Below are 14,845 nucleotides of genomic sequence, written 5' to 3'. Positions count from 1 at the left end.
TGTAAGAGCTGGTGTTTATTTGATCAAGAAAAGAGACCAGATTCTGAATACCAGGTGTAAATGAAATCACCACCTTAAGCTTATGATAACCCATTTTTATTCTACAGGACACATCTTTTTTGTCTTCTCAGATTCCTTCAATCATTCTGCTCTGCTATTCTCAAAATATCAGTAACTCCACTCATTTTTCAAGGTAGTTTCTATAGCTACAGGAATTGCCTCCTCACCATCTATATCCAGTGACCAAAAAAAAAGTCAAGTCAGTATCTGGTGTCCCTTTCTAACAATGTCTTACAAGATGGGCTCATTGTGGATGTCCACTTGTCATGCTCAGAATCTTCAATGTCCACCTGGTCTGGGTTAAAGAATAGGCTTTATTAGGGAAAGGGGGTGCTTACAAGGCCAAGAGAGACCCATAACCTCACAGAGATGTGCCTGAACCAAGGTGCTGCTGGGCCTACAGTATAAGTCTATATCACATTGAAGGGTCCTTTAAGCCTGTGAGTATCTCTGTATTAGAAAGTAAGAAAGCCCAGATCATGAGAAGTCCTCTAGCTGGTCCAGAATTCAGGGAAAATAGCTGTCATTTGACCCATATGACCCAGAGGATCCAGCACTTCTTGAAGTAGAGGTGATTAGTACTTCGAGGAAACTGTGGCAATTAATATTCCTCCTTCCCCCAGTAGGAAGAGCTATATCCAAATTCAACTTCTCAAGCTCAGTAGAGAAATCCAAAGACTGCTTGTTGCCAGACTGTCTGGACTGCAGTGTGGCAGTTATAGTTCTCTGAGAATGCCAGTTGCACAGCACCTAAAGAATTGAGGTCACAGGCCATGCCACTACAGTGCTTCCCAAGCAGGGGAAGGGCTCCACTGTACCTGGGTGCAGCCCTCCTGCTGGGAGAAGGAGGAACACTGATTTCAGCTTCCTTGTTATCCAGACCACCTAGAGTGAGCTCCTGGGCCAGTTCTGCCTTTTGAACTACAAAGAGTGAGGAAAACTTCTCCAAAAGTCCTTGTACATCTCTTGGACCCAGCCCTTATCTCATACTCTCTTGTAAAGCAATCTGTGGCAGGTGGGATAGAATCAAACCATGGCAGATTAGATTAATTAGTGTTCGCCTTTTGAGGTCAAGAAGGGTGAACATATTATTTCCCCCAATACCTAAATAAAATCAGTGTTCTGTTGGCAAGATAGGAGAGCAGGCCATGACTCTTATGTGGCTAACTGTGCCTGCCATACCCGCAAAGCCCTCACTCTGACTTATGGACCAAGGAAGCATTGTGGTCAGGAATTAGTGTCACCCACAGCTAGTTGAATTGCTGAGAAGTTTGGATATTTACCTTTCCCAGGGCAGTTATCTTGGTGAATGGTCATTGGTTCCTCAGAAAAGGTTAAAAGAACGACTCACAGAATGTATTTTTGAGGTCACTATCATGATCTCTAAATTGACTCAAGACTGGCAATTGGCTTTGACTTTCTGTCATGATGGTTCTAGTCAACCTTGTTTCAATCTTAATGTTTTAACACTGTAATTTTTTAAATTATATTTGCACCAGTAAGGTAAGATCTTAGTAAACTGTCTCTCCCTTTACATACTAGGCATTTCAAGATCAATCATAAACCAGCAAAAATCCTAGAAGTTTAGACCAGTCTGATTAGCATGCATTTCTTGCTACATATGTGGTAACTCATTTTACCTTTCCAGGTAGTAAAATGCCACTACTTTGTTCTCTGCCACCTGGAATCCCAGGGCATCTGTTAAGTCAAGAAGCTTGTTTGAATCGATACTGCATTTCCAGTACAGGATACCACACTCCCCTGACCAGGTCAGTGTTTTCTGAGGTGGGGGCCGGGGATGTAGCTCGGTGGCAGAGCACTTGCCTAGCATGAAGGAGACCCTGGCTTCAGTTCCCAGCTCTGCAGAAACAAATCAAATGAACAAAGAAGCACCAAAAAACCACACACACACACACACACAAACACACACACACACACACACACACACACACACACACAGTGTTTGTGAAGGGAGGTTTCTCTGTGTAGTCTGGAGGGCCTAGATTAGAAGTTGGGTTCTAGAACAAGCTACCTTTAACAAATCTGCTTCTATTTCTCACCTCCATAAGTCTACTGGTCCCCTCTGTATCACTCCAAGCAATGCTTTACTTAGCACAGGCCACTCAGAGTCTAGGTTTTAGCCCACCAGTGAGCAAGCAGTCATCACCACTTGCAGATGCTGTACTGGCAAACTGAAAACAGGATTGCTGGTTAAGTGCATCAGCATTAGTACTATCAGCTGTTCTAAAATAATGCTCCTCTCTCTCCTCTCAGAATCGATTCCCTCATTAGCAAAATATCCTCAGGGTTCTCTTTCTGAATGTATTTCTTTTTTAATAAAAACATATTTTTAGATGTTGATAGACCTTTATTTTATTCATTTATTTATATGTGGTGCTGAGGATTGAACCCAGTGTCTCACACATGCCAGGTAAGCACTCTACCACTGAGCCACAACCCGAGCCCATGAGCTGTCTTCTCTTTGATGCTGAATAATATCCCATTGTATGTGCAGGCCACATTTTGCTTAACTGTTCATTTGTCAGTGCTCATGTGGGTTGCTTTCATGTTTTAGCTCTTATGAATAATACTGCTCTGAATTTGGGCATGCAAATATCTTTTAGTGACCCTGTTTCCAATTCTTTTGAGTATATACCTGAAGTGAGGTTGCTGGATCATAAGGTAAGTCTATTTTACATTTTTTTTTAAGAACCACCAGTCTTTTCCACAGTATCTGTTCCATTTTACATTTCTACCAGAGAACACAAGAATTCCAGTTCCTCCACCTCCTCATCAACACTTACTATTGTCTATTTTTGGACACCAGCATCTAATATGTCTGAGGTGGTATCTCATTAGTTTTGCTTTGTACTTTTTTTTTTTTTTTTTTTTAAATGGTGCTGGGAATTGAACCCAGGGCCTTGTGCATGCAAAGCAAGCACTCTACCAACTTAGCTATATCCCCAGCCCTGATTTGTACTTCTTAATGATTAGTGATGTTGTGAATCTTTTTATGTTTATTGGCCATTTCATGTGGTTTTAGTCAGCTTTTTCATCACTATGACCAAAAGTCTGACAAGAACATTTTTAGAGAAAGAAAAGTTTATTTGGGTCTCATGGTTTCAGAAGTCTAGTTCACAGATGGCCAACTCCATCTGGGCCCAAGATGAGGCAGAACATCTTGGCAAAGGAAAGCAGCTCAGGACATGACAATCAGGAAGCGTAGAGAGACGCCACTTACCAGGGACAATATATATACCCCAAAGGCAAACTCCTATGACCTACTCTTCCAGCCATACCCTACCTGCCTACAGCTACCACCCAGTTAATCCATTCAAATGGATAGATGTACTGATTAGATTAAAACTCTTGTAACCCAATCATTTTACCTCAAAATTTTCTTCTATCACTTCACACATGAGCTTTCGGGGAACACCTCATGTCTAAATCATAACATATGTCTTCTTTAGAGTGATGTCTATTCAATTCCTTTCCCACTTTTGAATCAGGTTATTTGTTCATTTGTGTTAAGTTTTAGGAGTTCTCTGCATATTTTAGTTATTAATCCCTTATCAGATAAAATGATTTGCAAATATTTTTCCATTCTATGGGTTTCCTTTTAACTCTATTTATAGGGTCTTTTTATGCACAAAAACTCTAGTTTTATAAATTCCAATTTGTCTTTTTTTTCTTTTGTTGCCTGTGCCTTTGGTATCATATCCATGAAATTTTTGCCAAATCCAATGTCATGACCTGTGTTGTGTTTTCTTTTCTTTTCTTTTTCTTTAAATAGCTTTTTTTTTTAACTGATAATTTAATCTGGGGTGCTTTACCACTGAGCTATATCCCCAGTCCTTTTTATTTTTTATTTGAGTCTAACAAAGTTGCTAAGGATCTTGCTAATTTGCTGAGACTGGTCTCAACTTGTGATCCTCCTGTGTCAACCTCCTGTCACTGGGATTACCGGTGTATGCCACCAAACTCTGCTTTGTTTTCTTCTAAGAGTTTTATAGCCTTTGGTCTTACATTTAGGTTTTTGATCCATTTTGAGTTAATTTTTATATATGGTATTAGTTAGGGGCTCAATTTCATTCTTTTGCATATGCATATCCAGTTTTCCCAGCACCATATCTTGAAGACTATTCTTTCCCCATTGAGTGGTCTTGGCACCTTAGTCAAAAAATCTCAGGACTGGGGTTATGGCTCAGTGGTAGAGTGCTTGCCTAGCACGTGCCAGGTGCTGGGTTCAATTCTCAGCATTGCATATAAATGAATAAAATAAAAGTCCATCAACATCTAAAAAATATTCTAAAGGAAAGAAAAATCTCCTGGCTATATATGTGAAGGTTTATTTCTGGGCTCTCAATTTTATTCCATTGGTCTATATTCTGCATTGTTTTGATCACTGTATCCTGGTAGTAAGTTTTGATGGTTTCTTCTGATAAGGGCCCTAAACCATTCATGAGGACTCCACCTCCAAACCTGGATTAAGGTTTCAATGTGTGAATTTTGGAAGACATAATCATTTACCAGATGTGAATGCTGTTTATAACAGCAACCAACTCCCTCTAAGAGGCTATTTCTGGGGAAGGCAGAAATGCCTTCATTAGGGAAGGAGCAGTTCTCGGTTTTCAAGGGAGCCTCAGGAAGAGGCTGAGAGAAGAGCCCTCCAAATGAAAAATGGTTGAGTGAAGAGAAAAAGGAATGATTTTCAAAGTTTCCCCAAAACGCTTGCAAAATGAATCTTTTAGGTACTATATCCCTCAGACTAATGTTTGGCTGTTAAATCAAGAAAAAGCAGGGATGACCCTACTTCCCAACATCAACACCTCAGTGACTATGGCCACTGCGCTGTATCTTTTTTTTTTTTCACGCTGGGCTTTCACATTTGTTGATTTTTACTCGCAATTTCTTTTTCAATACAATTTATAACCTCAGCCCCATTTCCAGTCTGATTATACAAGTGCTAAGTGGCAGAAAGGTCTGGAATAAATACATTAAAAAAGAAAAAGCAAAGCTGTGAAACTAAGTTGCATGCAACAGGTTGTATGAGGGTAAGGAAAGTGTCTGAGAAATAAAATAGAGAAAGATAATGTAATTGGAAGATTTTAGCTATAGTTCTTTCAATCATCTTTGTCTTTTGCTCCATGTTTAAGGACGCGTGTGAACTTGATGTAATTGAAATTCCCCTTTTTGTCAATAGGGGCTTCTCTGTACAGCTCATCCACTTCCTCATCTGTAAACTGATCACGCATGATGGTCAGCAGCTCTCTCAGGTAATCCTCCTGAATGGTGCCTGTGGCTTCTTCATCAGAGCAAGCAAAAGCATTTCTGATGACATCTTTGGGATCTGTGCCATTTAACTTCTCACCAAACATGGTGAGGAACATGGTGAAATTGATGGGTCCTGGAGCCTCATTCATCATGGTATCAAGGTACGCATCCATGGGATTCTTCCCCAATGAGGCAAGCATATCATGTAAATCTTCCTTGTCAGTGAAACCGTCTCTGTTCTGGTTAATCATGTTGAAGGCCTCTTTGAACTCCTGAAACTGTGATTGATCAAACATGGCAAACACACTCAATGTTGCACGCTAAGGGTGCTTCTTGGTGGTCTTGGTCTTTGCCTTTTTGCTTGATATGGTGACTGTTTAATTCCGGTGCCAGGTACCAGATCCCAGATGTCCTGCATAAGACGACAAGTGACAGGCTGCACTGTGTCTTGACATCATTGCAGTCAGATTGTGAGGATCACACAAGGCCCTTCACATGGTATCCCACCCCCAATGCTATGGTACCCATCTTCCCTTCCATCCTGGCCTGTGCTCTGCTGTGACCTTGGGACCCAGTCACTCAGCTGTAGAAATCATAAAATGTTAAAGTCACAGTCATCTCCCAAGTTACCCTAAAAGCTCCTCACTGGCAATCCCTCAGGATTGGACGCCTTCCCTGAGGGCCTGCAGCTCTCTCCTTCCCAACCTAAATCAAGCTTCATTTGTGATCTCCTCCACTTTGCCACCCTTCCTTTGATGTCACTCTCTCCTTTTTCCTCTTGCAAACTTACCAGAAAAACAAGACAGGGAGAAACAATCTTTTCAACTCATCTGTCCTCTTCCCTTTGGTGTCCAAGAGTAGTGGACTGTCACACCACCCAGTGCGGGTGGAGAAGTTATTTGCTGGCCTCAGCTGCTTTTGTTTTATAACCTGCCATGAACCTTTGGCAGACCAACCTGATTTTTTTTCTAATTATAAAAATAATATGGCATATTTGGAAAGTATAGAAAAGCAAAAGCAGGAGAAAAAAAGAAAAAGAAAAAAGAAAAAGCACACTAACACCTATAATCCTATAATCCTGCCACCCAGAGGCAGTCTTTATTAACATTTTGATATATTTCCTTCCTGAATTTTAAAGGCATTTTTCTGTAGCTGAAATCATACTGTATACATAATTTCATGTTCTAATTTTTTTCACTTGTTACAGTATTTTCCCATATCAATTTCAAATTGGTTGAAAACATTAAATTTTTTCCATATTAGTTTTTTTTTTCAAAAGCAGTACATGCACATTGTAAAGAATTAAAACAATTCAAAAATATATAAAGGAAAAACCAAAAATTTCCCCGTACTCTTCCTTCTTCCTCTTACATCTCAGAGGAAACCACTTTTAACAGTTTAGCTTTTATCCTTGCAGCCTTCATACTATTTTGTGTGAGCCCTCTTCCTCATACAAAACAGTTTTTTAAAAAAATGGCTGTACGACTAGCTTTTTCATGTTGGAGACAGTATATAGGGATCACTCATCAGTATATAGGGATTCACTGCATTTCAAGAAAGCTCTAATTCCATCTATAGGTTTTGCTATTCCCCTGCTAATGGACATTTAAAATATTTCTAATCATCTGTATCTCTGTCTGTTTGTACATGCAGAAGCATTTTTTGTGGGTGCCATTGAATTAGTTGGATTTTCCAAAGGAATAAAACCAATAGGATAGATATAGATATGTATGAAAGAAGATATATGGGAATTGACTTACACAATAATGGAAGCCAGGAAGTCCCACCATCTCCCTTTTGAAAGCTGGAGACCCAGGAAAGCCAGTGGTATAATTCAGTCTAAGCGTGAAGGCCTACAAACCTGGGGAAATGATGGCGTGACTCCCAGTCCAAAGCCAAAAACTGAGGAAGCGGGTAAGAGGGGAGCCTTCTGATGTAAGTCCCAAAGTCTGAAGGCTCAAGACCCAGGTGCTCTGATATCCAAGGGCAGGAGAAGATGGATGTCTCAGCTCCAAGAGAGAGTGAAGATATCTCTTCTGTATCTTTCTGTCTTATCTGTGCCCTCAGTGAATTGGATGATGCCCACACACCTTTGTGAGGATAGATTTTCTTTACTTAGTTTACTGATTTAAATGCCAATCTCTTGCAGGAACACCCTCACAGACATATCCCAAAATAAATTTAGCCAGGTACTTGGGTGTCCCTTAGCCCAGTCAAGGTGACCCATAAAATTAACCATCACAATGTCCTAGAAATGGTAATTGTGAGACAAATAATGTGTGCATCTTAAAATTGTAAAAAATGCTACAAAATTGCCTTTTTAAAAAAATATTGCTGGGATGGAATCCAGGGCCTCACACACACTAGTCAAGTGTTCTACCACTTAGTTCCAACCTTAGCCCCAAATTTGCCTTATTTTTCTTTAGGGTTCTAACAGTTATAGCCACACCAATAATGCGACTTGCTATGGAAACCTACCGTGGTTGTGTGCTGGTGTGTTACTTGATAACCTGGTGGTTAAAACTTGAGTGTAGACAACAGAACCTGATTCAGCCAGGTTCAAATCCCATCTGTGCCATTGACTAGCTGCTGCTTCTTCCTTTTCTTCCTATTCTTCCTTCTCCTCTTCTTCCTCCTCTTCCCTGTTCCCCTTTTTTGATGGTTCTGAGGATTGAACCCAGGGGCACTCTGCCACTAAGCTACATCCCCAGCCCTTTTTTCATTTTTTTATTTTGAGATATGGTTTCACTAAGTTGCCTAGGTTGACCACAAATTTGTGATCCTCCTGTCTTAGCCTCCTGACTCACTGGGATTACAATCATGCCACCATGCCTGGCCTGGCTAGTTATTGTCTTTTGTGAGTTACTTAGTATGTTTATGTCCTGATTTTCTCTCTATAAAATGATAATGATCATAGTCCTTTTCTGCTATCTTGAAAATTTTTTAAAAATGAAATAATGCTTGGGCTAGGTTTGTGGCTCAGTGACAAGTTGCTTGCCTACCTTGTGTGAGGCACTGAGTTCGAACCTAAGCACCACATAAATAAATAAATAAATAAAATAAAGGCATTTTCTCCTGCTACAACTACAAAAAAATTTTTTAATGAAATAATGCATATAAAACACTTAGCCTAATACCTGGCATAAAGTGAGTGATAATTCATTATTACTGTAATTTACTAAATCATTCCCCTATTGTTGGCTATTTAAATAGTGAAAATTCTTTTAACAGACTTTCTTCAGACAGTCAATTCTTTAGACATTTTAAGCATACATTGAAAATAATTGAATAGTTTTTTAAAGTTTGACTCTTTATTTGATACTTAAACAATTAACAGTAAATAACACTCATGACCTCAGTCATGTTAATACAGCACTTTTTATAACTAAGCACGCCCTTTGAGTACATCTACACACAGACAGTTTTTATAGCAATATGTGCCACATACACTTGTATATGCATTGCTTCAGGCACAATTGCATAGGTATTTTGGGACAAAGATGGAGAAAGTTATGACAATTACATCACAGAGCAGGCCCAAGGCCACACAGAATTGAAAAGGTAATATTAACCTGAACAGATTCCATATTGTTTCTTTGCATTTCCATAAGGCAACCTAATAGTCTGGGACCTAACATTGACTTCTGGTCCCTTCAGACCTCCCTGATGATTTTCCAAAAGGCCATTCTCCTGGGCTCCACCAGTCTGAGTTCCTAACCTTAGAAGAGCTGAGAAAGTGCCAACAACTCTTGAATAACAAGAGTGAGTGGCACACAGGTGGCTTCCTGCATTGCAGAGGCTGTTTATGGAGTGTTCAGGATTCAGCCCAGAGGTGTGAGACTGGAAACAGAAAGTCAGCCTTGGCATTGGGCTGTCCTATAATGAGAACTAAATGGATTGCCAAAGTCACATGTGTAAAAAATAACCCAGTTTACAAGCACATGGGTAACCTGGCCTCTGATTTCTGGTGTGCCTCGCCTCAGGCATATGGGTTATAGGAAACCTGCACACAGATGCTTGGTGGCTGAGCAAGGGTTTTGAGACTTTACAGGATAGGAGAAATTCTCTTGTACTGGAAACATTTAATAAGGACCCAGGCCAGGGCTATACTTAACCTATAGCTTAAAAAGACAAAGGGCCCCACCTCTCTCCATCATTCATTCAGCTCGACACCTCCATCCCGTTGCCCCACTCACTGTTCAGTGACTCGACCAGGTCTCCCTATGATACCCAAGGGTTTCTTGCATAATTATTGATAGATACACCATGAAATATACAATATGCATCACTCTACATCACTGGAATTCAGTGGGGCACCTGGCATGGCATATGCTCATGAATGCTTTTTTCCAAACTTTAATGATACTCAAAAATTCCTGCTCTGAAACTATTTCATGTCATTGTACTCACTCATAGGAAATTTCTGTATTTTTATAGCATATTTGAATAAGCTGGAAAGGATTTGGGGATATCAATGTGGAGCTTGATGGAAAAAGTAATTATGTTTTCTTTTTATTAAAGTATAAAAATAAAGATAAAGTAATTATAGAACATATTAAATACTGCATTTGTATGAAAATTTTCAAAGAAAATATTTTCACATTTTTAATGAGAAACCTGAGCTTGCTTCCATGAACACAACTTTTAAAAAAATTCATGATGTGTTTTATTTAACCTAATATATCCCCACTAGTATGACTTCAACATGTCATCAGTATAAAAATTACCAATGGAATATTTTATATTCTTGTTTTCTTACTAAGTCTTTGACAGCGCATACCAATTTGGACCAGTCATAGTTCAAGTACTTGGTGGCCACATGTGGCCATTGGTTGCCTGATAGGACAGCACCACTGTTCAGTGAGGATGGCAAATATAGCAGGATCATAAATTTTTATATATATATATATATATATATATTTTTTTTTTAGTTGTAAGTGGACACAATAGCTTTATTTTATTTATTTTTATGTGGTACTGAGGCTTGAACCCAGTGCCTCACACTTCCCTAGGCAAGTGCTGTACCACTGAGCCACAACCCAGTCCTCATAATTTTTTAAAAAATATTTTAGTTGTAGATGGACACAATACCTTTATTTTGTTTATTTATTTATTTATTTATTTATTTATTTATTTATTTATTTATTTATATATGATATTGGGGATCGAATCCAGTGCCTCACATGTGCTAGGCAAGCACTCTAGCACTGAGCCACAAACTCAGCCTGACTATATTTTTTGAAGTATTTTTTTAGTTGTTGATGGACATTTATTTTTATTTATTTATTTACATGCAGTGCTGAGACTTGAACCCAGTGCCTTACACATGCCAGGTAAGTGCTCCACCCCTGAGCTACAACACCAGCCCCTGACCATAATTTTTTTAAGCATTCTTTTTTTACATGCTTGGAATGGCTATAAATAGTTATCAGTAAAGATTTTTTAAATGATCTATTCAAATTATTGGTAATTGCTCATCAATGAGAAATTTTGCCCAAGGAGGGATTAAAAAATTCCAAAGAATTTTTACCCCCATTTAAAATTGTACCATAGTTGAAACTATCTTTAAAGGGTTTAAGAGCTTTATATATATATATATATATATGTATGTATTTTAATTGCAGGTGGACACAATACCTTTATTTTTTTGTGCTGCTGAGAATGGAATCCAGGGTCTCACACTTGCTAGGCGAGTGCTGTACCACTGAGCCACAACCCCAGCCCCTTAACTGCTCTTTTAGAAATTTCTTGTGATAAGGTCAAGGTTTTCAAGTCCATTAAAGTTTTTCATACCTACTCTTTTGATAATGCTGGCATTCTGATTAGTAGCACTGGCACATGCTATTGGAGCAATCACTCCATGACTGACTTGGATACCACACAAAGGGCACACATTCGCAGAAGTCCAGCATGGACAAAGACAGAGATTTGGAACCACAGCCTGCTGCTGCCCCCAAGCCTGTGCCCCTGACTTTCCATCACCTAGCTGTGTGCCAGCTACCAGAGTACTTGGAACATACACCCCAGCAGCTCCTCAAGCCTCTTCGTTTCCACCTTGCACGTAGCCAATTTGCAGCAGTTCCTAATGTGAACATTCAGGTGGTGGAGTATTTTGGCACGGGTCTTCCAGTGCTAGGTTTCACCCATTTTTCTCACTCTCATGCCATCCCCTCTCTATCCCCATCCTGACAGGGCCGCTCTCTGAGAAACCCAGATGCTGGTTGCAAAACTAGAAGTTACTGCCTGAAGGGTTTGCTCACCTTGAGACCCCATCATCTTCAAGGGCTCCAGTGAGACTGAGCACTGTGGCTTATGTGGCCCTCTGTCAGGACACCCCTATGGTGATGGATCCCTTCCCTGATGGTTTCTTGCTGACAAAATCCACCACCTCGTGACTCTGATCTTGGGCAACCCTTGTGATCTTTATCTACACACCATACAATTCACCCATTTAAAGTGTACGTTTCAGTGTTTTCTAGTATATTTGCAAAGTTATACAAAAACTTCAGTTCCTTGTCAAATGAAAATAATTATATATAACCTCATATAATTGTTGTGAGAGAGAAATTAGATAATGACTATTTACCATGTGTTATGCGGTAGTCTGATGCTTCAATACGTGTATTCATTATTTAGGGTAACTAGTGTATCTATCACCTCAAATATTTAGGATGTTTAGGGGACACAGAGCAGTGGTCACTGTCTGGGAGTCTGCTACATGTCTTGAGGAATGGGAGCTACCCCAACTCCTCCTGTTCCTCCAACACCACCTGAAGCCACAGCCTGCCCTTGAGGTGCTCACAGCCATCCCTGGATAGCAGTGGGACATGACAGCTGCTCAATAGCTGCTCAGGCTGCAGTACAATTTAAGGCAGGAAGTAGAGAGAAATACCATTTCTTACAGAAAATTCATGCGGAAAGCAATTCAAGTCGGCAGCAAAACAAAGTAATTCCCTTCACACAGATTTGATCAACAGCTACCTGGTCTCTTGGGAATCCTCCTGCCCAAGAAAAGATTTTCAATATTATTATAACAATAATATTTATTATTTAGTACAGTCCTCTCCCCAGAGGTAATATGACAAGTTTAGAAGAGATTTTGAATGTCCTCACCACAAAAACTTCCTAAATATTTGAGGTGACAGATACACTAGTTACCCTAAATAATGAATACACATATTGAAGCATCAGACTACTGCATACCAGGTGCGGTGGTGCACACCTGTAATCCCAGTGGCTCAGGAGGCTGAGGCAGGAGGATCACAAACTTAAGTCAGCCTCAGCAACTTAGTGAGACCCTGTCTCAAAATAAAAAATAAAAAAGGGCCAGGGATATGGTTCAAGTGGTTAAGTGCCTCTGTGTTCGATCCCTGGCACCAAAAATAAAAAATAAAAAACTGGACTCCAGAAAAATACACAATTATTATGTCAATTAAAAATATAAATACCAAAATAAATAAAAATTTAGACCACAGTAGGTATTTTTAGATTATGTATATTTTTATTGTTGCTCTTCTGTTCTAAGAGATTGAGTCTTAAAAAAAAAAAAAAAGTCTTGCCATGTTGCTCAGGTGGCTTTAATGGATATTTAAGTTATTTCATACTTTTTAAGAATTATTTTGACTATAGTGGATGCCATCCACACCCACCTCATTTCCCTTTAGTACTGAGGCACTCATTACCCAGCTGCCAGCAGTTTGTCTGCTGATGTCCCTATCTGGAATTGTCCTCAGCTAGGTAGGCTGCCTGGTATCCAATGACTGACCCCATTAGTGTGTGTGTGTGGAGTGGGAAGTTCAAATGCTTGACCCCCTTGCTTCAATGGCAAGATTCCAAAGGGACATCAGAATTCCAGAACTTTCCATGAGATTGGGTAAAAGACTCTCATTACAAGTGCTTCACAGCTTAACTTCTAGTGTTCAGTCCCCCTTCTAGGTACTGACAGCATTTCCCAATAAATCTCTGCATACAAGTCTCTGTCTCTTGAGTCTGTTTTCTGAGTAACCTGATCTAAGTTGTTTTGCTTGTTTATTTGTTTGTTTTAATCTTTTTTGTTAACAGCTATTACCAGAATTTCTTATTTCTTTTTGGGAAAGGAGCATATCTTTGAGGAAAAGAACCTTGACAAGTCTCCTGGGATAAGATGTGTGACTCATGGGAAGGGAGTTAGCAGGTAGGATGGGGGAAGCCGCCCTGCTTAAAGCAAAGGGAGAATTACTGGTTTTGCTTTGGATTAGGGCAGAGACTACTAAGGAGAAAGAGGAGGGCAAAGGAGAAGCCAAAGATATGCAGAAGAGCCAGAGTGCTGGGGAGAAGCTGGGGCTGCTGAGAAAGGGCAAAAGACATTAGAAATTGGATGATGTTGTGTGGCTTCCACAGAAACCTCTCTTGTCTCCCCTCCACAGATACCAGTGAACTCAGCTATGCTAACAGCAGCCGTGTATGTGCGAAAGTCAAAGAAGGTGTCCCCTCTGAGATACGCTGTGCAACTGGAATGCAGATGAGGTTTTGGGATCTAAGGACAGAGGAGGCAGTGTGTGAGCAGGTCCCAGAAGGCTGGGGACTCAGTGGATGTAGAAGGCAGACATGCCTGACCATCATCTGTTCCCTGCAGGTGTAACTCTGGTAAGGAATGCATCAGTGCAGGTCTGCAGGCCCTAGGGGAACCAAGGAAAGGAAAAGTACTACTTTCTGTTATCTTTCTCCCTTCTGGATCCCCCAGTATGAAGGTTGAGATGCTCAAGTGGCATGAAGCACAATGATATGGGAAAAGAGTCACCCCGGAATTGAGGAAAAGAATGCTTTGTTCCAAGCTTCCTTTGACAGCTATATTTAGAGAGAACAGCTTCCACTCCATCCACTCAAATTACTGCCTTGCTTGGTTCATCTGTTATAGTCATGATTGGCATGTTCCCATGGCCTTGGGTTCTATTGTATAATACTGGTCGGTTTTATGCAATACTTTTTATCTTCCAGTCTTCAGAGGCAAAATAACAAAGTAGGTAAGAGCTTGGGTCCTGAAGTTAGATGGTATTGGTTTCAAATCTACTCTAGCTAACCTTCTAAACCTTCTGAGCCTCTGCTCCAGATCTATAAAATGGGCTCTGCAATAGTTGAATCTGAAGTGTCCCCCAGCAACCAGGTGTCAAAGGCTTGATCCTCTGCCCATGGCACTACTGGGAGATGGTGGAACCCTTAAGAGGTGCCACCTAGTTGGAAGAATTTAGGTCATTGGAAGCATGCCCTTGAAGGGGATATTGGGACCCTGGCACCTTCCTCTCTCTTTGCTTCTCAGCCACCATGAATGAACAGAGCTCTTTTGTCATGTGTTCCTGCTGTGGTATACTGTGCTGCCACAGAACCAAAGCAACAGAGATAAGTGACCATGGACTGAAGCCTCTGAAACCATGAGCTAAAACAAACCTTTTCTCCATTTAAGTTGATTATTTCAGGTATTTCATTCTAGTAACAGAAAACTAACAGGCTTCTAGAACTTGCCTTATAGAGCAAA

At 40.2% G+C, this 14,845-nt stretch overlaps 1 protein-coding gene across 1 annotated transcript; it reads right to left on the bottom strand.

Moving 5' to 3' along the window:
- Positions 1 to 5,183: 5,183 nt before the first annotated feature.
- Positions 5,184 to 5,645, bottom strand: LOC124991004 (myosin regulatory light chain 12B-like). The gene has a single exon (XM_047561626.1). It carries the CDS (start codon positions 5,628 to 5,630, stop codon positions 5,184 to 5,186), a length of 447 nt encoding a protein of 148 aa, XP_047417582.1. The 5' UTR covers positions 5,631 to 5,645.
- Positions 5,646 to 14,845: the final 9,200 nt, after the last annotated feature.

Source organism: Sciurus carolinensis, chromosome 8, assembly GCF_902686445.1.
Source record: "Sciurus carolinensis chromosome 8, mSciCar1.2, whole genome shotgun sequence".
NCBI classification, from domain to species: Eukaryota; Metazoa; Chordata; class Mammalia; order Rodentia; family Sciuridae; genus Sciurus; species Sciurus carolinensis.
Note: the sequence above shows the minus strand (reverse complement) of the source record. Positions and strands in the feature narration are given on the sequence as shown.